Below are 27255 nucleotides of genomic sequence, written 5' to 3'. Positions count from 1 at the left end.
GAGGAAAATACCAACTGTAAACAGATGCTATATGTGCGTAAAAAATTTTGCAAGTGTAAAGCATTTGCATTGCACAGTTGTAGCAATTCTTTTGGGACATGTTTTTTGCTATTTTTGGTCTCACTTGGGTCATGCTTAACACTAACAAAGATGCATATATGGCAGTTGGTGCCGATGGGGCATTGGAAAATCCATCAATAAGTCCTTAATTAACTTTGTAAAAAGAGAAATCTTCGATGCAAGAATGCAGTAAAACTTCAACGAGAAGATGGCTAAGGACTAAGTAAGAAGAAAACGCAACACGGGTACACAATGAAGCACGAGAAAACATTAGAGTTCCTTTACAAAAAACACCACCCAGACACGTAGCATTAGATTTCTTATTCCAGCTTCTCTTAAGTTCTTAGTTTGTTGAAAATCTCATCTTATTACATTGAATAAGTATTTTATCACTACTTTTAGAGTTATCTATCATTATTAATGGTACTACAGAAGGTTTTTGCCCTACTAAGAAGTTTAGATGGGTCTAAGGCAAGGTGATCCATTCTCGACATACCTTTTTATTCGTGCTTCTCTTGTCATTGAAATATCTGCTGCACAAGAACAAGCTCCGGCAGTAGCCATCAAGTGTAAAAGGTGGCCCTCGGGGTGAATTATAACATAATGTTGAATTGTAAGATAAAGCAGAAAATATTTTTTTACACATATTCTTGAAGTAACATGCAAAGAATAGATCAAAAAAACAATTGCAGTAGGGAACTGCAGAAAGATTTCTACATCTTCAAAATAAATCCCTTCCCTTCGTCTTCCAAAAACCAAGCTTTAAAATATGACAATAGAAGCCATAGTGTAGCCAAATAAACCAAGTGGAAGAAATATTCACTTCTTAATTTTCAATTGAAGCACTCCGATATCATGTCAAGGACAAAACGATTCTCTTTTATAACGTCATCCAAAAGCCCAGCTGTAGTTGCATCAAATGAGAAGTCCTTTCCATCCATTTCCATCATGAAAAAAGCCATTTCACTAATTTTACTACACCTGAGAAATCCTTGCATGATAGCATTATAAGTGGCATTATTTGGAAAACAACTGTTGTCTTCCATTTTTCTTAGAATATCTTTAGCTGCGGCAAACAACCCTTCAAGACAAAATCCATTAATCATTACATTGTATGTTCTCACATCCGGAAGCAATTCAATGAAACAAAGCTTTTCAAAAATAGCACGAGCTTCGACGAGTTTACCATTTTTGCACAATCCATTAATGACAATATTGTAAAATTCAGTATTTGTTGGGTTGTGTAGCCTAATTAATATGTGATGGACTGTTATATATTAATGTTCACGCGTTTCAACTTTTATTCTTATTTCTCTGTGTAACTGTACATACTCTGAATCATTAATATAAATAGCTCGTCCGCCGTGAAGTTTACCCATGGGTGTTAGCACGAAATTAATTCTCACACATCTCTCTTTCCTCAAGAACTTTCTCTCTAATTTTCTTCATCCTCTCCATAGATCTAGTGTGTCTGCATGCAAATCGATCCTAACAACTGGTATCAAAGCATAGGAGATTCATCACGATCACTGAAGATGGAAGGATCGAACTTGGAATCGAGAAGTTTGATGGATCTGATTTAGGTTTATGGAAGATGCGGATCGAAGACTATTTGTACCAGAAATATCTTTACGAACCCTTGACCGTGGTGAAGCCAGAGTCCATGACAGAGGAGAAGTAGAAGCTCAAGGATCGGCAGGCTCTAGGGATGATCCGGTTGACTTTATCGAGAAATGTGGCATTCAACATCGTCAAGGAAAAGGCCACGTCCGATCTGTTGAAGGTGCTATCAAATATGTACGAAAAACCATCTGCAATGAACAAGGTATATTTGATGCGTAGATTATTCAATTTACAGATATCTGAGAATGGATCTGTTGTTGATCATATAAACGAGTTCAATATAATTGTTAGTCAACTGTGTTCTGTGGATATTAATTTCAAAGATGAAATTAAAGCATTGATTTTGATGTCATCTCTGCCCGAGTCTTGGGATACTGTTGTTGCTACGATTAGCAGTTTTTGTGGATCTGAGAAACTGAAGTTTGATGAAATTGAGATGTTGTTCTTAGCAAAAGCATTCGCAAACGAGAAATTAGAGAGTCATCTGGTAGTGCTCTCAGTGCTGACCAAAGGGGAAGAGACCAATCAAAGGGTCAGAATACACATGGCAGATCAAGATCAAAGAATCTTGGAAAATCTCCACAAAAACCCAACGTGACATGTTGTAATTGTGGAGAGAAAGGACACTTTCGAACAGATTGTAAGAAACCCAAGAAGAAGAAGAATAAAAAATTTGGAGATGATAATGATTTTATTAATTCAGCAGAAGACATTGGGGATGCTCTAATCCTTAGTGTGGACAGCCAGTTGAATCCATATTGGATTCTGCTGCATCTTTTCATTTATCTCCAAGCAAGGAATTATTCTAATATTTCAAGTCTGGAAATTTTGAAAAGGTGTATCTTGCTGACAACAAGCCGTTGGCGATTGAAGGAAAGGGGGATGTCTGCATAAAAACTCCGGCAGGAAATCAGTGGACATTAGAGGATGTCAGATATATTCCTGGTCTCAAGAAGAATCTGATCTTTGTTGGTCAGTTGGATAGCACAAACTACACAACAGAGTTTAGGAAAGGTTCATGGAAGATTGTGAAGGGTGCTATGGTTGTAGCACGTGGCACAAAATTTGGAACTTTGTACACCACTGCAGGGTGTATAAACATGGTTGTTGTTGGTGAGGGTGCTTCCGGTTCATGTATGTGGCACAACAAACTTGGACCCATGAGTGCTAAAGGAATGAAGATTTTGACTGCAAAAAGAGATTTAGAGGGGCTAAAATCTGTTGATATGGGTCTTTGTAAGAGTTGTGTCATGGGTAAACAAAAATGAGTAAGCTTCACGAAGAATACGGGAGAGCCAAAGAAAGTACGGTTGGAAATGGTCCATACAGATGTTAGGGGATCATCTCTTGTGTTATCACTTGGTGGATCAAGATTCTATGTCATCTTCATTGATGATTTCAGTAGGAAGGTATGGGTTTACTTCTTGAAACATAAGTCAAATGTGTTTGCTACTTTCAAGAGGTGGAAAGCTGAAGTTGAAAATCAGACTGGCTTGAAAATCAAATGCCTAAGGTTTAATAATGGAGGAGAATATGACAAGTCAGAATTTAAACAATTCTATGTAGCTGAGGGAATCAGATTGATCAGGACAGTTCCCGGGAAGGCAAGGCAGAATGGAGTTGCTGAAAGAATAAACAGAACATTGAATGAGCGTGCAAGGAGCATGAGGATACACTGTGGGTTGCCTAAGGCATTTTGGGCAGATGCTATAAGCACAGCTGCATACTTGATCAATAGGGAACCATCAGTTCCTTCGGGTTTCAACATTCTGGAAGAAGTATGGACAGGAAAAGAACTCAAGTATTCTCACTTGAGAACTTTTGGTTGCACTGCTTATGTTCATGTTCATCCAGAGAAGAGAGATAAGCTTGATGCTAAAGCTATAAAGTGCTACTTTATAGGTTATGGTTCTGACATGTTTGGGTACAGGTTTTAGGATGATAGGAACAAGAAGATCCTAAGATATTGTGATGTGACATTTGATGAAAATGTATTGTACAAGGACAGAGAGCAAAAGGTTCAAGATACCACAAAGCAAGTGGGAGTTGAGCTTGAGTTACCGAAGAGTACACCCAAAGATGTTATAGCAAAAACTCAACAAACTCTAGAAACTGTCGTTGAAGAACCAGGGGTGGAGCAAGTGGCATCTGAGAAGGCTTGGAGAAGATCATCCAGGACCATTAGAGCACCAGATAGGTATTCACCATCATTACATTATCTGTTGCTGACTGATGAAGGGGAACCAGAGTCTGTTGCTGAGGCCTTGCAAGTTGAGGATTTAATCAAGTGGGAGCAAGCCATGGATAATGAGATGAGATAACTTAAGAAGAATAACACGTGGATGTTGAAGAGAGCCTTGTTGAACAAGTGAGTGTTCAGAATCAAGGCAGAACCAGATGGCAAAAGAAGGTTCAAGGCTCGGTTAGTAGTTAAAAGATATTCACAAAGGAAAGGTATTTATTATGATGAAATATTTTCTCCTATTGTGAAATTAACTACTATCTAAATTTTATTGAGTATTATTGCATCAGAGAATTTGCATCTTGAGCAAATGGATGTAAAAACTGCATTTTTACATGGAGATTTGGATAAGGAAATCTATATGCAGCAACCAGAGGGGTTTGTAGTTCCAGGAAAGGAACACACAGTATACAAGCTCAATAGGAGCTTGTATGGGCTGAAGCAAGCACCTAGACAGTGGTATAAGATGTTTGACTCTTTTATGAGCAAGAGTGATTTCCGCAGGAGTGAAAAGGACCAGTGTTGCTACTTCAAGAAATACACTGATTCTTTTGTATTTTTACTCTTGTATGTGGATGATATGTTGATTGCAGGATCCAGTATGAAGGAGATAAACTCTCTGAAGGCAAGTCTATCTTCTATGTTTGAGATGAAAGATTTAGGTGCAGCAAAGCAGATTCTTGGGATGAGGATTTCTCGAGATAGATCTGTTGACACTTTGAATCTATCCTAAGAGCATTATGTTGAGAAGGTGCTGGATAGATTCAGAGTTAATGATGCTAAACCTAGGACTACTCCATTGGCAAATCACATAAAATTGTCAAATGAGCAGTCACCGAAGACAGCTCAGGAGTGGGAGCACATGGCACTTGTTCCATATGCTTCTGCAGTTGGAGTTTGATGTATGTTGTGGTCTACACTAGACCTGACATAGCACATGCAGTGGGAGTTGTTAAAAGGTACATGGCAAACCCCGGGAAAGAGCATTGGGAAGCTGTGAAGTGGCTTCTAAGATATCTGAGAGATACATCCAGTACTTCACTTTGTTTTGGCAATGGCGAAGTGATTCTGCAAGGTTTTGTTGATGCTGATCTTGGTAGGGATGTAGACTCGAGCAAGAGAACTTTCGGATACATTTACATAGTAGGTGGTACAACAGTGAGTTGGATGTCCAGGCTTCAGAAGTGCATTGCTCTTTCATTTACTGAGGCTGAGTATGTGGCAATAGCTGAAGTTGGAAAGGAGATGATACGGCTGGCAGATTATCTGGAAGAATTGGGCAAGAATCAGCGTGAGAAGATTCTTTACACAGATAGCCAGAGTGCTATACAGTTGGTGAAGAACCCGGTCTATCATTCGAAGACGAAGCACATTAGAAGACGATATCATTTCACTCGCAGGGCAGTGGAAGAAGGTGATATGTGTTTGGAAAAGATAGAGGGTGAAAAGAATCCAGCAGACATGTTGACAAAATGTGTTAATGTTGGTAAACTAAGGTTGTGCAAAACCTTAGTTGGTCTTCTGTAGTTGTGTCTACAGATGTTGCAATGCGGCAAACATATTGATGATGAAGGAATATATTTTTTTTTGAGAATGTAATTCTTGGATGACAGAATCAGTCTCCAAGTGGGAGAATTGTTGGGTTGTGGAGCCTGATTAATATGTGATGTACTGTTATATATTAATTTTCATGCTGTTGAACCTTTTATTCTCATTTCTCTGTGTAACTGTACATACTCTGAATCATTAATATAAATAGCCTATCCACCGTGGAGTTTACCCACGGGTGTTTCCACGAAATTAATTCTCACACATCTCTCTCCTCAAGAACTTTCTCTCTAGTTTTCTTCATCCTCTCCATAGATCTAGTGTGTGTGCACGCAAATCGATCCTAACTGTATTAGTATCTTCTCTCTTTATTTCCAACTTATTAAAGAGTAAGATAGCCTCCTCAACAAATCCACATTTAAAATAACCATCGAGCAAAGTGGCATGAGTGCATATATCAGGTTTGGGCCCCGCAGATAGCATCTCAACATAAATTCGTTTTGCATCATCAGTTCTTCCAACTTCAAACAGACCTTGCAAGATAGTATTGTAGGTAACTGTACTAGGTTTTAATCCGAAATTTCACAAAAGAACTGCATGGGCTCAGCAAATTTCTTTTTCTTACAATATCCATTTATTAGTATGCTATAGCTAATGATGCTAGGCTCAATGCACTTATCTATCATGAAATCAAAAATTCTCCTCGCTCTCTCTAGTTGACCACGCAAACAATATCCATCTATTATCGCATTGTAGATGATTACATCAGGCTCAACACCTTTTTCGATCATGTGTCTCATTACTTCCTTGGCATGTTCGACATTTCTTTCTTTGCATAGTCCATCTATTAGTATGGTGAAGGTATGTACATTTAGATAAATATTAAGATTCACCATCTCAAAGAACAGAGTCTTAACCTTTTCCCACCAACCAAGCTTGCATAAATCATCATTTAATGAACTATATGTGACTATGTCTGGAAGAATGCCTTTCTGCTTTATCTCATTCAAAAGGTTGATAGCAGCATATAAGTTTCCATCTTCGCAAAGGGCATCAGCAACAATGTTGTAGATATGTAAGTTGGGCTTAATGTTCCCTTGTTCCATTAACCGTAGCAAACTTAAAGAAATTCTTCATTTTCAATGGCTAAGGAAATCTCTCCAAGTGCCCTAATTTTGAAATATTGAAATGGAGAAAGTGAATTGAAATATTTATTTTTAGTATAAAGATCAAGTAAAATAGAATAGAAGTAAAGATGGTGTATAAAAATAGTGTAAAATATTGTGTATTAATTATGTTTGTATATTTTTATGTTGGTTTGATATATTAAAAATAACATGAATTTGCATAATTTATAATCATACTAATGCATGCATTAGAACCCTATTGCATCACTAATACCATGAATTTTGTATGCATTAGTACTACACAAAATGAAAAGGCGTACCAAACAAGGTATTAGTAATACACAAAGCTAATGCAAGCATTATTTTTCTTAATACACTCTAGTCTCTACCAAACGATCCCTAAGTGTGCACCCTAATCTTCAACCTTCACATTCTCATATCTAGTACCATGTCCTCAATCAATTGTCATATCTAATAGCCTCTTTCCTTGTAATATACTTACTTCATTCACATTTACTTATCATATTTTACCTCACATGAGTTGATCTAATTAATCTTTAAAGCTAAATTGAGTTAAATTCAATATTTTAAAATTTAAATGCTCGAAAATTATACGAAATATTATAAATTGTAATTTTCTCGCATTAAATGATGGAAAAATACATTTTAAAATATTGCTCAAAGCTTATAATTTTACTCAGTAGAAGCAAAACGTGATAAGTGAAAATGAATAAATTAAACGGGTGTGTCCACTTGAACGCTAATATCATTGCAATTCTACCAACATCATCCTCTTGCCTTTGTTACGTGTTCCAACTCCAAACTATACTATGATTGGAAAAATGACCTTTTGACAAGAAATTGCCATTTATAGAATTCATTATTATTACTAGCCCAAAACTCTGTAGTCTAACTAATTACGCATGAAAGAACACAACCAAGTATAGTAAATTTCAATAAATCACCACATTCTTTTGTACAATGTCAATGATTGTCATTTTTGCAGGATGTTTTAGTGTGGAGGTGTGAAAAATTGGCTAGGACGGATTTAGACAAGATAGAGATAGAACGAAGAAATATTGGAGGGAGGTAATTAGACATGACATAGAGCAACTTCAGCTTACCAAGGATATAACCCAAATAAAAAGGTGTGGAAAGACAGCTTAGCATATAAGATAGCTAGAACGAATGCATCAATGCTAGTAGATAGGACTTTGTTATCCATATTAATAGCTATAGTATTAGTATTATTTCAGAATGTTGTATTATGTATTATATTACTTGATAAATCTTATCTATAATATTATTGGGTATCGTAATATCTATTGTTCTTGTCATTTTGCTATTCATTTTCTAAATTGTTTTATCTTAAGCCAGAAATCTATTAGAAACCACCTCTATCTCACCTCTGAGATAGTGCTATGAAATGTGTAGACTTACGACCCCCACACCCACCACCACTTGGTGAAAATATACTGAATATGTTGTAGTTGAACTGGCAAACATACATCTATTTCAATAGATACGTGCTGCTTCTCCATCACAGTTACCAAGTGAGATGAAATTAACCAACATCTCATCTCTTTGGCAATTTTCACATAGATAAAAGATATTTAAACACCTGCAAAATCTCAAAGAAAAATTGTTTGCCTCTGCAATAAACTGAACTCTAAATTAACTTCAACCGTAAAATTATTAAGCACATAGTAGCCAGATGCAGTAAAACCAGAATGGTACATCTCTTTCTAACAAGTCAATTCTACAATTCTAAATTGTCTAAAGAATATCTCAAGTTGGAAAATCAACTATTGGTGTGTCTAAAGAATGTCTCAAAGAAACAATGTCGAACGATAAAAATACAAAACTGATGTTTCGGTTCTTTTATCGCTGAGGAAAAAACATCACTTGTTAAGACGCTTTTGATTTTAATCTTGCTCTCATATATTAAAACCTAAATCCCTGTCTACGTTGCCTGCCTCCTTATTCTCCGACTGTGAGTCCAAAGCCGAACTTATAGTCTTTCTTTTTGTGATCGACCTGAACAAGCAATAAAGGAAAACAGTTAGGTTACTAATGACTCGGTTATACAAAGGAGAAAAAAGAACAGGTGAAATTTAGAAGCAAAGGCAAATGGGTTGGGGAAAATCAAGAAGTTCTCATATTTCAGTTTCAAATCTCAACCAAGATGGAAACGCGAGAATTGGAACATGCGTGTTGTAAAGGAGCTACAATAAGATAAATAAGTTCATATGCCACCTACCTCAGCCGACAGAATGAAGTTCAGCCCCATGTTTAAGCGTTCTTCCAAGAACGCAGAAACACATCCATTGGAATCAATCTTCCCTCTGAGACGACACTATCATGCACAAATAATATTTGATTCAGTAAGCATTAAAGTTGCAATGCAGTCACACAAACATCAACTTAATGAGCTTTCATAACCCTTTGCAAAAGGCATAATAGCCGCACACAAAAAGTTTCTACATGCCTACTACACCCAAGGTTGTGACCTAGTAGTACATTAATCTTAACTCATGAAGAAAGCAGTGGTAAATGAACGCAAGCAAGACCCGCAAGGGAGGCCGAGTTAGTCGCACGAGGCTTGCCTAATGCGATTTACTTCTCTTGTGTGGCTTGCAGGCCATTGCAGTTGAATGGGGTTTACCCCTGTGCACACCTAAAGGATACCCGAAGTGGTTCCCTTCTCAACAAAAAAATTACGAAGCAAGCACGTGGACTCATAGGCACAGACCAAGTTGGTCCATGCAATATACAGGAAAGAGATGGTAGTTGGTCTTTTAACCTAAACTGGATTATAATGATAGCGTTTTTCTACCATCAAGGTGTCAAAACCTAAGGGTAAGAAATGATCTTTTGAAAAAAATACTGAATATTGGCATTAAATTTGGATCTTTCATTTTTCATTAGACTCTCCACAGTTGCAGCAAATAATACAGTTAACAAGATCTGATCACCAGGTTAGAAACTAGGAAAAACTACACCCTCAGAGCCAACAGGAAACTGCAAAACTACTGCAAATACACAAGAACTAGACGTACCAAGAGCAACATTAGGCTGCAGGATATCAAGTTAGATTTTGGGAAAGCGACAAAAGGTTACCTGCCGAAGAAAGTAATCGTAACCAAAGCTTGCTGTAACATCTCTAGACAGGTAATTGTACATAAAGTCTGATGCTAGCGACACCTGCATGTATAAAAAGAGTTTAACAAAAGCAGTCACAAATGTAGTAGTTGAGATACTAGTGATTCTTAAAACCTTTTCAGAAATTTTCTGAACATAACTCAGTGCCACCATTCCAGTACTAGCAACTTGCCCCGCAGCAACCTGCAGATATATTAACAAACGCTGAATAATGTGTAAACCTTAAATAAAGATAAACCTGGAAAGATGAAGACACCTAAGAAAAAAGACAGCTACAAGTAATTAATGCTGGTAAAACGACAATAGAAAATATAATAGAAATGTGCTCTTTGGGAGTGTTAATACTCAAAAACATAAATATTTTGATGTTCCTGTTCAACAATACCATTGAAATTACCAAGACAACAAAATAAAAATAAACCTTTTTGCATCTGCTAGACCTGCAATTTAATTTTATTTTAAAGTTATTCATACCACAGAGGAGGAATAATAATGACAATGGCGTTGATGTTGTAGCTTTTGAAAAAACATCCTCAGATAAAGCATCCATTTAATCAAATGTCTCACTGGGTATGAGACATGTTAGTTTTCAGGAAGGACAATAACTGAAAAAATAAATAGTAGTCCTCTCAATTAACTGAAGTAGTTAGCAAGTGACCATAAAAAACTAATAGAAAAATAGCAATGAAACTCAAGCTGCTACCATGTATCACCAACACAATAACAATAAGAACTACACCACCTCGATCCCAAACAAATCATTCACCTTTTGAACAACATTATAATACATCAAATATAGATAACAATGATTGCATGACCAAATGTTCTAACATCTAGTAATAGGCAGAATACCATTTTGTCAGTGTTGTAACGAGCAGCATAACCAATGCCAGATTTCCGATGCTGACCAGCCCAGAAAACTTCCCCACCCAAAGAGAAATGTGGAGTCACACTCTGCACAATCACGTAAAGGTTCAATTAGCACAGTTAAAAGCATAATACCACACAATCTATCTGCATACAATATTGACCATCAATCAGGACATCTATACTCATTCTCTGGTATTTAATATGAACCACGAGGAATCCATGATTGACCAATAAATGGTAGATGATATCATTCCAGTTCATCAGATATCCCCGTGGCCCGCAGGAACAAAAGTGAAAGATAATATTACTATAGCATTTGTAATCTCCGCTCTCTCTTTTCAATAAGTAAAGTCCATTACAGTCTCCACTATCCAATTTATAGAGGATAATACTAAGTTTATAGTAGAGCGTCCATCAAGGAACAAAACCAAACGAAGTAAATTACTAATAGCAACCTTTCATAAAAACAATTACTAGCAGCCTTTTTGCAATTATTAATGCGATGGAAGCAAATTCACATATAAAGAAGAGCAGAAAGCAATTGAGCCAATAGAAGCACATCCATACACACTGTACCCAATTTTGGTAATTTATTTAGATACTTCATGTTTTAATTCCGAAAAATTTTCAACCTTTCTAAAAAGGGATTGCATCTGCTCTATCTTAGCCATAATTGCCTGCTCTTTTCAGATCTTTCCTCCCATTGACACAAATAGAACGTGCAACGTCAAGACAACTAATCTGACAACTATGCAAAGGAATTTCCACTTTGAAGTCCTTTTGCCGAGGGATGACCTTATTAAAACTAACGCTTAGTCACACAAGAGTAAACCATCTACATGCCTAACCACCAATATCCACAATGCTCATTCACACCCAAAACCGTGCTCCGAGATTTGCTTGGTTTTCCATCATCCAGTCCAGTATCCACAACAAATCAAATGAAACCCACCTAAAGAAAACCTTTGCTGGGGTACGATTGAAAGAAAAGGATTCTTTATGTACCCCCAAACTGATACAATCCAAATTGCCTCCGGACCTTTGGATGGGATGCTTATGATGCTAAAGGTGTTTGACGACTCCTTAGTGCTATCAAAAGGTGTCAATTGGATGATGATTACCTTCAAGGAGGGTCGAGGGACTTTGAAGAGGTCAAAGGAGTGCAAGACGGGGCTAAAAAGCCCCCAGGAGGAGACATGCGCCCCATCTGCTTTGGGGGTGCGCCCAACCTGCTCTTGATCTGCTAGAGCAGGTCACAATAGTGGCACACGCTCCAGAAGTGCGCCCAACATACTCAAGCGGATGCCAAAGCAGGTAGTCGTGCTTTCTTGTTCCAAATGTGTCACTTTTGGGGCAATAAGTTGCCCTAGACTATAAGTAGGAGTTTTCTTTCATTTTTAGGATAACTTTGATGCTAATGAACTATTACTCCCTTGTGAGTGTGTGTAAGCTTGGATTAGCTTGTGTTGATTTCTTATTTGAAAACGTTGGTTACTTGGGAATCGATTCCCTTGTGGTCTACTAGGAGTTTAGATGCTACAGTGAATTATTGAATAGAGGATTACGGTTTCCATTCCATTCTTGTGTCTATTTTTGTTTGCTTTCATCTATCCTTTATCTTTCGTTTCTCGTATCATTTGGTATCAGAACCGAGCATCATTTTGTTCCTACAAAGTCAATCTTGGGTCTTGGGTCTTGTTATCTTGAAAATAAAAAAGTGTCAAAACGTTTTAAAGAAAACTCCAAAAGAATTGTGTTTTTAAGTCCTTATTGTTGTTTCTACACTAGATTTGTTACATCTAGAGAAATTTAGGCTAAAACTTGATCATTTAGTGTGTCTGGAAGAGTATTGGAGAAGGCCACCATTGTTGAACTTGACTATGAAGAAAGTGGGTTCTTAGATCTATAGATTTTGGGTTGAAATTTAAGACTGAAATAGTTGAAAAAGTGTTCTCTACGTTAAGAGAAACTTAGGGTTAAAAGTTGGTGTCATTTGGAGAAACTTCAAAATTTCACCATGCTTGAAGAAATAGCATGTGGGCTTAAAAATCTGAAGAAATGGATGAGAATTGAGGCCCAAGGATGTTTGGAATGTGATTAGAAGGCTGAAAACTGCTTGGGTTCAAATTTTCATCGCATTCCGAGCAATGGTGAAAGAGCTGAAAAATTTTGGTGTTCATAATGTTCTTGAAGAAATTCATATCTTCAAGAGCCAAATTCATCAAAAGGTTGTTGTTTGATCTAAGAAAGGGGAAGGGAAAATGGGCATAAGTGTTGGTACAATAGCATATCCATAATACCAAGGAATATCCCAAAAGAAAGGACAAAAAGGGGACCACAAAAGGGCATTTTCGCGTATTTTGCAAGCTGTTTCGGCCCATCTGCGTTGGGGGTGCGCAGAGCTGCTCAAACCAGGAGCTTGTGCATTTGAGGTGCACCAGCCTGATCTGTCCCAGATCTGCTCCAGCAGGTACCAAATGCATTTCAAAGCTTCCCAAACTCATTTTGCTCTGGTTCCTTCAATGTAACTTCATTTCTCGACTCTTACCTTCATCTTTTGATTCTTAATACTAATTAACAACTAGTAATTGATCTATTAGTTGATTAATTAGTTCTTTAGTCCGATTCCTTTCTTGTCCGTTCTTGTGTGCTTTTCTCTTTTGTTTTCGTTGAACCTTCTTGATTCAAGTATGTTAATTTATTTTTACGTTTGCTTTTCAATTTCAAACAAGAATCCATTCCGATCACAAGCCACAATTGGTACCAAGTCTTTTAATTGGAATACAAATGATCCATCAATGCTTGCGACGCCAATTGAGAGACAAACAAAGGTGTGTGCTCCGAGAGCTTGTGAGGTTGATTTCTTAACTCTTTAACTTGTTTGTTGTCTTTGTTTTTGTTTAGTATTTCTTTTATTAGCTACAATGGCACCGGGAGATGACAACCAAAGTACTACGGGAGTGATAAATATGGAAGTTTTAATGGCGGCCATAATGAGTGTGAAACAAGATGTGAATGAAGTTCGAAGTTAAGTGTCGGGATTGGATGGAAGGATGGTTAACATGGAAGGACGTCTACACTCCACCATATCCACCACTCCTCAAAACTATCATGCTTCCTCTAGTGGGCATGCTCAAAATGCCTTCACTACTATAATTCCGGAAACACTCCACCAAATGTACAATCCACCGAGGCAAGTACATGATCCCATCCTCCAAGCCACTACTTACAGAAATCCCGTTCATCCACTACAGCCCCAATTCAATCAAGTTAACCAAGAAACTCCACAAAACCAAGAACCACACGTCCAAATGCCCCATGGACTCCCTAAAGCCCCACTTAACCAAAACTCACCACCTCAAATCCCGGCTAACCACAATCAACCAATCCAAATTCAAGATGTAGGAGGTGAGGAACTTCATGGAGGAAATGAAGAGTTGGATGAAGTGGCTCACTTTGCGGAATTTGTAAGGAATAGACAAGGAGCTCAAGGGGGAGGACCTAGAGAACGAGGAGGAAGATTTGGTCCGGTTCCCCATGAAAAGAGGAAACTTAGGAAACCGAACCAAAGATCAAGAAGATCATCAATGGGATCAAGGAGGAAATATGGGTCGAGACACGAGACTTAACTCCATCAAGATTACCCTTCCTACCTTCAAAGAAACTAGTGATTCATCAATTTACCTTGATTCGAAAGTACAATGCAATAGGATCTTCCAACTCAATGAGTTAACCGGACACAAGAAAGCCGCTCATGCAATCACTCAATTTGAAGGGAATGCTTCTACTTGGTGGGAGATTAAGAGAGTGCAACGAGAAAGAAATGGTAATCCCACCCTTCCGATTGAAATGAATTGAGGGCACTCATGAGAGAGAGATATATGAAGGAAAGGTTCAAGCAAGAGCAACTCACCAAACTCTATAATTTGCAACAAGGAGGTAGAGGTGTGGACGCCTACTATGAGGAGTTCCAAAACTTGATTCTTAGTCTTGAGATTGTCGAAGTCGAACCACCAAATCATTGTATGGCTCAATTCAAAGGTGGGTTGGACTATGACATTGCTTCTCAATTAGTAGTCCACAAGTTCGAACAAATAAAAGACCTTGTTGAAGCGGCCATTGGGGTTGAGAGGAACAACAATGCAATGAAGTCCATCAATAAAGGCTACAATTCTTCTACTTCATCCGGATAGAACAAGAACAAGGATTTCAACAAGTCCTTTGAGAAAAAGCTAGTTGAGAAGGCAATCTCAAGGTATCCACCAAAGAATGAAGGTAATAAATACTACATCAACCCTAGAGTTATTGTTTGCTTTAAATGTCAAGGTTGGGGCCATAAGGCACGTGAATTCCCCAATCGAAGGAACATATTATTGGTGGAAGGTGATGCTTACTTTGTTGGGGAATAAGATGACCCAAGAAAATGGTTGTGAGTAAGACACCAAAGAGATTGAAGACCTTGGAGTGAAGGGGAAATTGCGGAAGCTGAAAATGACATTAGTGTACCAAATGGATTGCTGATGAAAGCTTCCCACAAAGATGTTTGGCCTCAAAAAGAAGAGATCGTAAATTTTAACTTTCTGATGGGGCGGGAGATTGAGGTAGTGGTTTGGACTGCGTACACTTTACCCTCCACAGACCCCACTTTGTGGGAACACACTGGGTATGTTGTTGGTGCTGATGATAAGGCGGGAGATATATAGTGAAGATGAAGAGCTTTATGGTCATGAAGGAGAGCTTAGTGACAAACCCAAGCCCTTATTGTCTACTACCTTTGCCACTAGTATTTTGCCAACTTCCAAGTTGATGCATGAGAGGGCAAGTCCACATAGTGCAAGTCTAAAAGGCAAGAGAGCAAGCTCAAGTCTTTGCTCCAAAGATATGTACCTACCCCTCTTATTTCTAGCATTTATTAGATTCATGATGACATTTAACCTAAGGTAGATAACCTTTTCAAGATATTTGACTTAAAATCCAAGTTAGATGGTATTGATATCTCTCAAACCACCCTTTGGAATGTCTTGAATGTGCATAAAATGCATGGCCTCCCCAACCCGAATGGTCAATCTAGTAGTTAATCTAAGAAAAGTCTATGGTCCCTATTGATAAACAACTTTTGTTTCTTGTCACACTAATGTGGATAGACAAGTTGGATCTTTCTTGGAAGGTTGTTCAAGTGAGAGGGATGTGAGGTGCTTAAGATGTTTGTTCTTACCTTCATGTGATCTTGGTAGGCACCTTACGTAATCATAGCTTTTATTATTTCATTTTCTTTGCTTGTGAAGATAGCCATGTTAGTGTTGAAAGTGTCTTGTGTGTAAACATGGCTTGTTGTGAAAGGAAGGGTAATGATACAAGCAGAATTGGCTCCACTCTTTTGGGATCTATGTTTCAAGGATTGAACCCTAAGGATCCAAGACTTGGTCGTTTAGGGGAGCAAGTACATGATTGGGGGGTAGCTTGGGAAGGAGCTATATTTGATGATATCATTCGAGGAAGTAACTAGAACATCGCATTTGGATAATAGCTTGGGCCCTGGAGAGCATAGGCACCAACGTAAGGCTCAATTAGCATTATGTTAGACTCTTGGGCCCAATTAGAATTTAGGGTCATTTTTGGGTGCAATTGTAATAAATAGTCTTAGTCTATCAATAGCTAGGACTCTTTTCATTCTAGGAAGAGGATTTTGAATGTAAGTTGACACTTGAGGCGTTTTTATTAAAGCTTGTAGGGAGCTTTCTTGGATTGTGAAAAACGTTTGTGAAGATTCAATGTCCTCTCGGTTTTCGTAAGAGATTGGTGCTTGTGATAATTCGATAGGAAGGTCTTAGGGTTTAATATACCCTTTGGTTGTCCTCTCTTTATCATTTTGTGTCAATCTTTCTATCCTTTACTTTCATTATTTTCGTTTCCTTGTTTTGCGTTTTTGAATTTAGTGTTTTACTTTGTTTTTGTGTTGTTCCCATCTTCGTAAATTACCTCGTATCATAGGGTTTGGGGCTCTGATACCACAAATGATACGAGGTAAACTACGTAGATGGGAACAACACAAAAATAAAGAAAAACACTAAATACAAAAAAACAAGGAAATAAAGAGAACGAAAACAATGAAAGTAAAGAATAGATAGATTGACACAAAATGATAAAAAAGGACAACCAAAGGATATATTAAACCCTAAGACTTTCCTATCGAATTATCACAAGCACCAACCTCTTACGAAGACCGAGGGGGACATTAACCCTCACAACCAACGTTTCTCACAATACAAGAAAGCTCCCAACAAGTTTTAATAAAAACACTCTCAAGTGTCAACTTAACTTCAAAATCCTCTTCCTAAATTGAAAAGAGTCCTAGCTATTTATAGGTCAAGGCCATTTACTACAATTGGGCCCAAAAGTGACCCTAAATGCTCATTGGGCCCAAAAGTGACCCAAGAGCCAAACATAATGCTAATTGGGCCTTATATTGGCGCCTATGATCTCTAGGGCCCAAGTTATTATCCAAATGCAATGTTATTCATTACTTCCTCGAATGATATCATTACGTATAGCTCCTTCCCAAGCTATCCTCCAATCACGTACTTGCTCCCCTAGAACAACCAAGCCTTGGATCCTTAGGTGTGATCCTTGAAGCGTAGATCCCAAAAAAGTAGAGCCAATTCGGCTTGTATCAGGTAATCTAAACCCTAATGACTACTTGCGTATGATGATTTGCGTGATAATCTTGCTAATGAAAACAACTTTGGAGAGCTTCTTGATGTTTATCATAGCCAATTCCTTTGCACCTTAAATTATGAATTATCTTCCATTGATTTCAAGGATGTTTGGTTATATGTGAAGTAGGTGTCCCCGTGGCATGGATATATTAATATTAACCCTTGTGCTAACCCTTATGCTTCGAGGATGTATTGGTTGTTTCTTCTTCTTTTGTGCTTTAAGGTTGTAGATTCGAGGACGAAGCTTCTTTAAGGAGAGGATGAGACAATCCAAATTGCCTCCGGACCTTTGGATAGGATGCTTATGATGCTAAAGGTCCTTGACGACTCCTTAGTGCTATCAAAAGGTGCCAATTGGATGATGATTACCTTCAGGAGGGTCGAGGGACTTTGAAGAGGTCAAAAGAGTGCACGACGAGGCTAAAAAGCCCCCGAGAGGTGACATGCGCCCCATTTTGCTTTGGGGTGGCGCCCAACCTGCTCTTGATCTGCTAGAGCAGGTCAAAACAGTGGCACATGCTCCAGAAGTGTGTCCCAACATACTCAACTGGATGCCAAAGCAGGTTGTCGTGCTTTCTTGTTCCAAATGAGTCACTTTTAGGCCCATAAGTAGTAATAATTAACCTTAGACTATAAATAGGAGCTTTCTTTCATTTTTAGTATAACTTTGATGCTAATGAACTATTACTCCCTTGTGAGTGTGTAAGCTTAGATTAGTTTGTGTTGATTTCTCGTTTGAAAACGTTGGTTACTTTGGAATCGATTCACATGTGGTCTACATAGGAGTTTAGGTGCTTGATTGGATTATTAAATAAAGGATTAAGGATTTGATATACCCTATGTTTGCTATCCATTCCATTCTTGTGTCTATCTTTATTTGCTTTCATCTATCCTTTATTTTTCGTTTCTCGTATCGTAGCTTAGTTTTTGAATTCCGTAGTTTGTTCGTTATCATAAACACATCTTGAAGGCAAATAAAATAAACAATTTTAGTTGATGTCAATTGATCTTTCATTACTGTCCAGAAAGAAGAATATGTGCATATGACAAGACTTGAACCCATGACATTTTTTAGCAAGACAATAGCGTCAATTATAGCTACCATTGGCTAACTTAATACGAGTGAAAATGATGGTGGAAATTGTCGACTATTTCAACTGGCCGTTCTGGAGAAAAGGTAAATGATGGAGGTTTTCTTTTAATTGGAAATGTTTGCTTTTATGAAGTAATGGGTGTGGGTGTTGTTCTTGTCGTTGATGTGGATCGAGTGGCATGTCACAGTTCTTGCCACAGAATACAGTTTTTGGTCAAAGGGAGTATAGAGTGGTTAGCAGTGCCTTTTAGTCATCAGGGATTGAGGGAGGGGTCTAGTTACTAAATCAAGTAATTAGTAAAGAAATACTCAAAAGTATTTTGTCACTGGCTACGTTGCGCGGGCTCTTCACTTTCGATACTGCACCCATGTCGGATACTCCAAAAATACACTACTTTTGGAGAATCAGACACGCACCCATTGATATTTTTAAGCAGTTCGAGCAACATAGGTCACTGGTGTTTTTATCTCGTTTTAGCATTTTATCCGTCCAAGTAAATCTGATTTTACACAAATTACATTACCATTGATCTATAATTGATGCTATGCGAACTCCTGATGGTTCACCTTGCTCTCTCCCCCACTCACTAGGCTTTTAATTCCACTTGTAAAGTGATAAAACACTTTCCAACTCATCATATTGAGTACAATAAATTTCTTGAAACATTTGAGACTTCATGATACATCATATAACTTGAGGACATAAACGTCTAACGCATTATAACAATTCATAACCATAATGAGCTGAGAAAAGGCCATTCACTTTCTGAATTCTTTCGGTCTTCTAGGATAACAAAATACCTAGTACATTCCCACAACTAGGATCTAGGGGACATAAACGTCTAACGCATTATAACAGTTCATAAACATAATGGGTTGAGAAAAGGCCATTCACTTTCTGAATTCTTTCGGTCTTCTAGGATAACAAGATACCCAGTACATTCCCACAACTAGGATCTAGGGAAGGTGAGGTGTACATAGACCTTTCCCTACCTTTGTAGGATAGATAGGCTGTTTCCTGTAGACCTGGCTCAGAAACACGTTTTCCAGGTAGGTATGGAAGAAAGTATCAGACCAAAACGCTATGATGGGAATATTAAAGAAAAAAGAGGTATTGAAAATAAAAGTAGAAAGTAGTCTTCTAAGATGTTTTCATTATTAATGAAGAGTATATAATACCTGGATGTAGCTGGCTCCAAGTAATGCACCATTTCCAAATTGAAATTGAGTTCTGTAGTCTTTACCCTTATTAACAACAACAACAACAATGAAGACATAAAACAATCATTATCCCCAAGTCAAATGGACTGCAACATAGTACAACTTGAATGAAATAGGAAGTGTGACCACTATAGCCTGGATGAATCAATTAAATCTTATTGAATTATATGCGTGAATACCCTTGCATAAACAAATTACCTTGTAATCGAAGTTAGCCATGCCATGTGACATGTGTGGCTCACCAGTTAGCTGTTAAGAAGATCATAATTATGAGATATACCAGTCACTCCACATAAAAGTATGGAAGGGAAAGCAACAGTTGCAGATAGCATCCATTTACCTGTCCATTGGCTTTCAATGAAAGATTTTCAGACAAATCACACTTCACCCTAGCATTCACCCTCCCATCTGTCATTACTCTCCCAACAAGCATCATCTGTAGCATTAGTAGTAAGTAATTGTCGCCATAATTTGATCCTCGCTGGGTTCATGGCACTTGAAAAAAATAAATTCAACTACAGACCTGTGGATCTAAAAAGTTGGCTCCAAACTCATAGTGAGCAGTTGGAATTTTAACGACGTCTGCAGACTGGGTAGGAAGTTCTGTAGGCCCCATTAAAACACTGATAGAAGGTAGGAACACTTTTATTATCACTAAAAGTATACTAGCAATGGAGAATAACATGACAAAAATTATGATATTGTTCTAAGTATATAAGAACTACCTATGACTGAGTGAAAATTTCTGATTAAGTCCTTTGGTAAAATCAAAACGCATGCCTTCAAAAAGCTCAGGCTTCAAAGACACTGCCAACAGACACATGAATTAGCTATTCCGTTCACAAAAATAATAACAAACAGAAATGTAGGAGTGTCAGATTAAAAAGCACCAAAAATCTTTATCAAATATGAACATGAAAGGGAACACTAAAACTGCAATAGCAGCACTGCACTAATTTAACCTTGAAGTGGTATCAACAACCACCTCTTAATGTTTTAATAAAGAACACTACTTGACGCAACTTTACATGTACACACATTCAATCGAACAACTCTCAGCTCAACCTCTTTTCCCAAAATGCACGGTTGAATTTGAATGTCGAGGCAGAATTTCTTGCTAAACCTAGAGCATTCACAACAAATACTCAATTATACCCAATCTCAAACCAGTAGAGGTCAAGTTAGATAAATCCTTTGTATCGATTCCGCTATTCAAGCCTATCTCATTCAATAAGAAAATTTATACTTTAAGGCCCATTTCATTCTGCAACTGTTGCTTTCCTTCCCCGGACCGGAGCACAGCAAGAGATTATTGCACCGGGGAGCCATTTTAAGGAAAAATTGGAGTTATCTACCACTAGAGATTCTCCAAGTCTTAAGACTTGCCCCTCTATAACTATGTAACTAGAATACAATGAATCATAAAAAAAAAACAAATTTCAGTGTAACATCCATAACTATGCCTTAGTCGCAACTAGTGGTAAAGCATATATGGATCCTCACTTCCATCGTGTTCTATTCTTAGCTCCACATGATTATGAGAGATCGTATGAGTTGTGATACTTCTCTTCATGTAGCTTTAGGTCTAACTCATCTTTTTTCTTGATCTGTGTATCATTGCAGGGGCCATGGTAATCTCAACTCCGTTTTATTATCTTCCATAATCATATTGATGCATGTAAGGTCCGATGCATATGTAGTTCTACTAGTTCCATCATTCCATGAGGTTTGTGCTAAGCATGGACCCAAACTCATTAGTTTAATTAAAAAGTACAATTTGTATAATGTTTTTTACTGATATAATTAAACAGAATCTAATGTCACGTTGAATGTGTCTAGTTGATAGGTCTTCATAACTATTAAAGAATCACATAGTTGGATAATTTTAAATAAAAAGTTATTTATGAGGAAGGAAGTTTAGCGGGATAAGTAGAAAATATAAAAAGGACACAAGTGATAAGATACTATAAGATATTCATAAAATAACATGATCTAAAATATATAAATAATTACAATCAGACAAAGATCATAACAATCTAACAATAAGGGTGTAGTTGAAAATAGTTGCAACCTTTAATTTAATAGATGCTATTTGAGGATCGAACAGTGTTAAAAGGAACTATAAGGGAGTAGTTGAAAATAATTGCAAGCTTTTAATTTTGTATTAGCAGTTATTTTAGGAAAATATTTTGAGCTAAAGTGACTAATAATTTAAAGAGGGGGGAGTATTAAGTATTAACAAAAAGGTAATTTAAAGTGACAAGAAGAGATTCATACGAAGTTACTACCTGGTCACACCAATTACAAAGGCCCAAAAGGGAATGCTCTTAAGAAAAAGAGTAAGGCAAAAACGGGAATATGCAAGAAAAAGGCAACATCAACTTCCATGAGTAGCAACTTCACATCACCAAGGAATTAAAAGTTTGGACTTAACCCTAAGGACTACAAAACTTAGCTATTTTCTCTTAACATATATAGTAATTTAATAAAATAGTGTCATACAATCATAGACGACCTTCGCTTACCTTGAATTCTACATGCGCAAATTATATCCTCTATCGGACGTGATCATTCCTAACCTATTTTCTTACATCCTATATACCAAAGTTTAAAATCAAAAGTAAGAGAACCTGTGAAAATATATGACATGAGAACCTCAATTGCATCAAAATAGAACAACATGAAATTATTCCTCGAATGTGTAAAATCAAGTTCTTTCCTTTCAAAAGCTATTCTACTACTGCACATTCATTTTAACAACTACATTTTAGTGACATTGATCTTAGGATATACACGGACTTAAAAAGTCCGACTTCACTATCATATTTACGATACATGTATGGTTTAACTTCTTATACCTATCCTACTATACTTAATTCCGACTTTCGATCTAATTGTCAGTAGTTCTATCAATTAGACAATGTCATTTGCATATATATCTAGCAGACATGCACCATGAAACCTCATCCTCTACATCATCAGAGGTGACGTAATGTTAAATTAAAACTCCATACTTTAAATCACAATCCAATTATTAGAATATGCAAAGCAATTTGCAGACGACAGGAAATCAACTACAAGTCAAAACGGAAGATACCTAACTTGCCGCAAAACACTCTCGTAAGACTCCTCAATTTTAGCTATCTTATATCTGTCATTCACCTATAAGACTAAATCCAGATGTCTAGATTTTGTCGTTCTCGCATCACCTTCCTTCTTATCGAAGTTATATTTACGATACATGTATGGTTTAACTTCCTATCCTACAATACTTAATTTCAACTTTTGATCTACTTGTCCGCAATTTCGTCAATTAGACAATATCATTTGTATACATCTTTTGCAAACTCGCAACCATAACCTTAAACGTTATGAGAAAATTAAATCAACTAATTATATCTTATTCTATCATGTCATTCACCTATAAAACTAAATTTAGATGTCTAGATTGTATCATTCTCTAATCACCTTCCTTATTATGAAAGTTAAATTCAATAACTTCCTACTCTACAATGCTTACTTTCTAGAGTGCTTTTCAACAATTCCAACTCTGAATCTACTTGTTTGTAGTTTTTTCAATTAGACAATATCATTTTGTATATCTATCTTGCGGACTTGCACCATGAAACCTAATCCCTACACCATTGAAGGAGACGTACCATATAAATGTTAAAACTCCGCATTTCAATCACATTTCAATTCTTTCTATATGCAAAGCAAAACGAAATCAACTACTAGACATAAATCATCTACATCTATTTCAATTGCTCAATATCTTATTCTATTTTGTCATTCACCTAGAAGACTCAATCCACATATCTAGATTCTGTAGTTCTTGAATCACCTTCCTTCTTATGCAAGCTATTTATGATACATCTATGGTTTAACTACCTATCCTACAATACTTAACTCCGACTTTAGATCTACTTGGCAGCAATTTCATCAGATAGACAATATTATTTGTATATATATCTTGCGGACTTGTGCCATGAAACCAACCCCTACACCATTGGAGGCAACGTAATATTAAAAGTTGAAACTCCATACTTCAAATTACATTTCAAATCTCAGAACATGCAAAGCGATCTACGGACAAGAACAAATCAACTGCTTAAATCTTATTCTATCATGTAATTCACCTAGAAAACTAAATCTAGATGTCTAGATTGCGTAATTCTCGCTTCACCTTCCTTATTATGCAAGTTATATTTACTATACATGCTTGTTTAAGTTCAACTTTCTATCATACAACACTTGATTCCGACTTTAGATCGACTAATCAGCAGTTTCGTCAACCAGACAATATCATTTGTACATATTTATCTTGCAGACTTGCACCATGAAACCCAATCCCTACACCATTGGAGGCGGCGTAATATTAAAAGTTAAAACTCCAAATCACATTTCAATTCTTAGAATATGTTAAGCAATCTGCAGAGAGCGGGAAATCAACTACGTATATCTAATTCTATCATGTCATCACCTAGAAAACTAAATCTAGATGTATATATCATGTCATTCTCACATCACCTTCCTTCTTATGCAAGTATACTATACATGTATGGTTTAACTTCCTATCCTACAATAATTATTTCCGACTTTCGGTCTACTTGTCAATAGTTTTCTCAATTAGTCTATCATTTATATGTGTGGTTCTATCATGTCATCACCTAGAAAACTAAAAATCTAGATGCATAGATTATGGCGCACTCACATCACCTTCCTTCTTATGCAAGTACATTTACTATACATGTATGGTTTAACTTCCTATCCCACAATAATTATTTCCGACTTTCGATCTACTTGTCAATAGTTTTCTCAATTAGACAATATCATTTATATGCATGGTTTGCACACTTGCACCATTAAACTTCATCCCTACACCGTCGCAGGCGACGTAACAGTAACAGTTAAAACTTCACACTTCAAATCACATTTCAATTCTTTGAACACGCACATCAATCTGCAGACAACAGGAAATCAACTACTTCTCAATTACAGGATACAGCTACATAAAATCGTCTACATCGAATCTTCTCTATTCCAAACCATTTCAACTACACTGCCACATCCTTATAAATCCTATAAAACCATATCGCTCTACTCACTCTATTCATTCAAAACGAGAAGGATGATAAATATTAACTGAGAGCTTCGGAGTGGATTTCTTCACAAGGCATGGAACAAAGCAAAAGACAATCTAATACTGCTCAATTACAGGATCCAGCTTTTTCTAATCCGTTCTATTCCGAACCATTTCAGCTATACCGCCGTATCCTCATAAATCCTACATATCCATTCACCAAAATATAAAGCAACAACTGAGAGCTTCTCAATTACAGTATCTAGCTACACAAATCATCTAATCCACTCTATTACGAACCATTTCAACTACACCGCCACATCCTTACCGATCCTAAATGTCCACTTCGCTCTACTCAGACCTATTTCATTAAAAAAATCAAAGCAACAATTGATCAAAAGCGAAAAACAAAGGATGATAATAATCCTAACTTAGAGCTAGTCAATTTTTCAACTCTACCGCCACATCCTTATAATCCTAAATATCCACTTCGCTCAAATTACCAGTTTCAAAAAATATATATATATATATATCCACTTTGCTCTACTCAAATCTATTTCATTAAACAAATTCAAAGCAACAATTGATCAAAAGCGAAAAATAAAGGATGATAGTACTAACTGAGAGCTTGTCGGCTTGTAAATTACAGGATCCAGCTACATAAATCTTCTACATCTAATCCACTCTATTCCAAACCACTTCAACTATACCACCACGTCCTTATAAATCCTATATATCCATTTCACTCTACTCAAACCGATATTTAAATGCCACAACCATATAATACTAATACTAACTGGGAGGTTCATGGTTAATACTACTGCTCAATTACAGGCACCAGCTACATAAAATCTTCTACATCTAACACGCTCTATTCCGATCCATTTCAACTATACCGCAGCGTCCTTATAAACGCATTTCATTAATACTTAAAGCAACAACCGATCAAAACCGAAAAGAAAAAAATAATAAAATATTAACTGAGAGCTTCTCAATTACAGTATCCAACTACATCCACAATTATCAAAAAACTAATAATAATAGATAATATATATCCATTTAACTCTACTCAAATTCAATCCATTAACAATCGAAAAAGCAAATGAAAATAATACTAACTGAGAACTTCACGGTGAATTTCTTCATACGGAATGGGACAAAGCAAGTTCACATAATCAAACTACAGCACGATTATCCAAAAACTAATAATAATAATAATAATAATAATAATAATAATAATTAAAAAAAAATCATATATATTCATTTTAACTCTACTCAAATTCAATTAATTAAAAAGCAAAAATGCAGAGGATAATAAATACTATCTGAGAGTTTCTCAATTACAGTATTCATCTACATAAATCTTCTACATAATCCACGATTATCAAAAAAACTAATAATAATAATAATAATTAAAAAAATCATATATATATATATATATATATATATATATATATATATATCCATTTAACTCTACTCAAATTGAATCCATTAACAATCGAAAAAGCAAATGAAAATAAATATTAACTGAGAGCTTCACGGTGAATTTCTTCATAAGGAATTGGACAAGGCAACTTCATGTAATCAATTTTCTCCGATTCGGCCGCCGCCGCCGAATTCGAATTCGCCGGTGGAACTGTAGTAGTTGACGGAGGAGGAACCAGAGTAGCCATTTCAGTAACAAAAATAAATAAACAAATGAAAATAATTTATTTGTTCTTCTTCCTGAGTGCGGCTGTAAGAGGAAGAAAAACTCAGTAGAGTAGAGACGAAGTAAAACCCTTGTTGGCTTAAATATACCGCTAAAAACTCTAAAACCCGACCCGACCCGACCCGACCTGAGTTGCTTCATCATATGGTGACACGTGGAAGTACTCTTTGACCTATTTACTGCGTGAGCTTAACCGGTTTTATTCTTGAACTATTTTATGCTACTCTTTTTGTTTGATTTCACTCAGATTGAGATGACACACTTATTATCAAAATAATATTAATAGTATAACTTTATAATATTAGTAGCCGTTTAGCTATAAAAATTAAAATTTTTTCAGGTTAGAATTGTATTTGGTCATATCTTTTTTGAAAAAAAAATTGACTTTTAAAAAAACTTTTTTTAAATATGATTTTATGCCCTAACTTTTACAAATTATCAAAATCACCTAATTAAAATTTACCTACTAATTAAAAAAGAACACAATTAGTCACTATTATAAAAATAATTACATATACATGATCATATTTAATGAATTTCAATTGTGACATATATAATATTTACATTAATAGTCGTTTTTTCATATTTGAAAATTTTAAATATGGATATTATATTAACAAATCACTGCTTCTTGTTTTTTAGGTAACAAATATTATCTTTCAAACAAATTTATTTTTTTAGAAATTTATTTAATTTATTTCCTTCATTTTTTGCTCCTAAAAAATAGGAAATGATGAGTTGTTATTAAATTTTAGGGTGCCGCTAATTTATTTATTTAATTTTCTTATACAGGAAAGAT

The 27255-nt window shown here is 36.3% G+C and overlaps 1 protein-coding gene and 1 pseudogene across 1 annotated transcript; both read right to left on the bottom strand.

Annotated features, from left to right (window-relative positions):
• Positions 1–893: 893 nt before the first annotated feature.
• Positions 894–8339, bottom strand: LOC107874481 (annotated as a pseudogene).
• LOC107873580 (mitochondrial import receptor subunit TOM40-1) lies at positions 8246–26521 on the bottom strand. Its single transcript, XM_016720481.2, has 11 exons — positions 26274–26521; positions 20388–20469; positions 20186–20285; positions 20003–20098; positions 19861–19911; positions 19621–19686; positions 10615–10716; positions 9877–9945; positions 9721–9804; positions 8861–8956; positions 8246–8637 (listed from the first exon to the last, which is right to left on the bottom strand). The coding sequence occupies exons 1-11, from the start codon at positions 26416–26418 to the stop codon at positions 8581–8583; spliced, it is 948 nt and encodes a 315-aa protein (XP_016575967.1). The 5' UTR covers positions 26419–26521; the 3' UTR covers positions 8246–8580.
• Positions 26522–27255: the final 734 nt, after the last annotated feature.

Source organism: Capsicum annuum, chromosome 6 (genome assembly GCF_002878395.1).
Source record: "Capsicum annuum cultivar UCD-10X-F1 chromosome 6, UCD10Xv1.1, whole genome shotgun sequence".
NCBI classification, from domain to species: Eukaryota; Viridiplantae; Streptophyta; class Magnoliopsida; order Solanales; family Solanaceae; genus Capsicum; species Capsicum annuum.
This window is presented reverse-complemented; position numbering and strand designations above follow the sequence as displayed.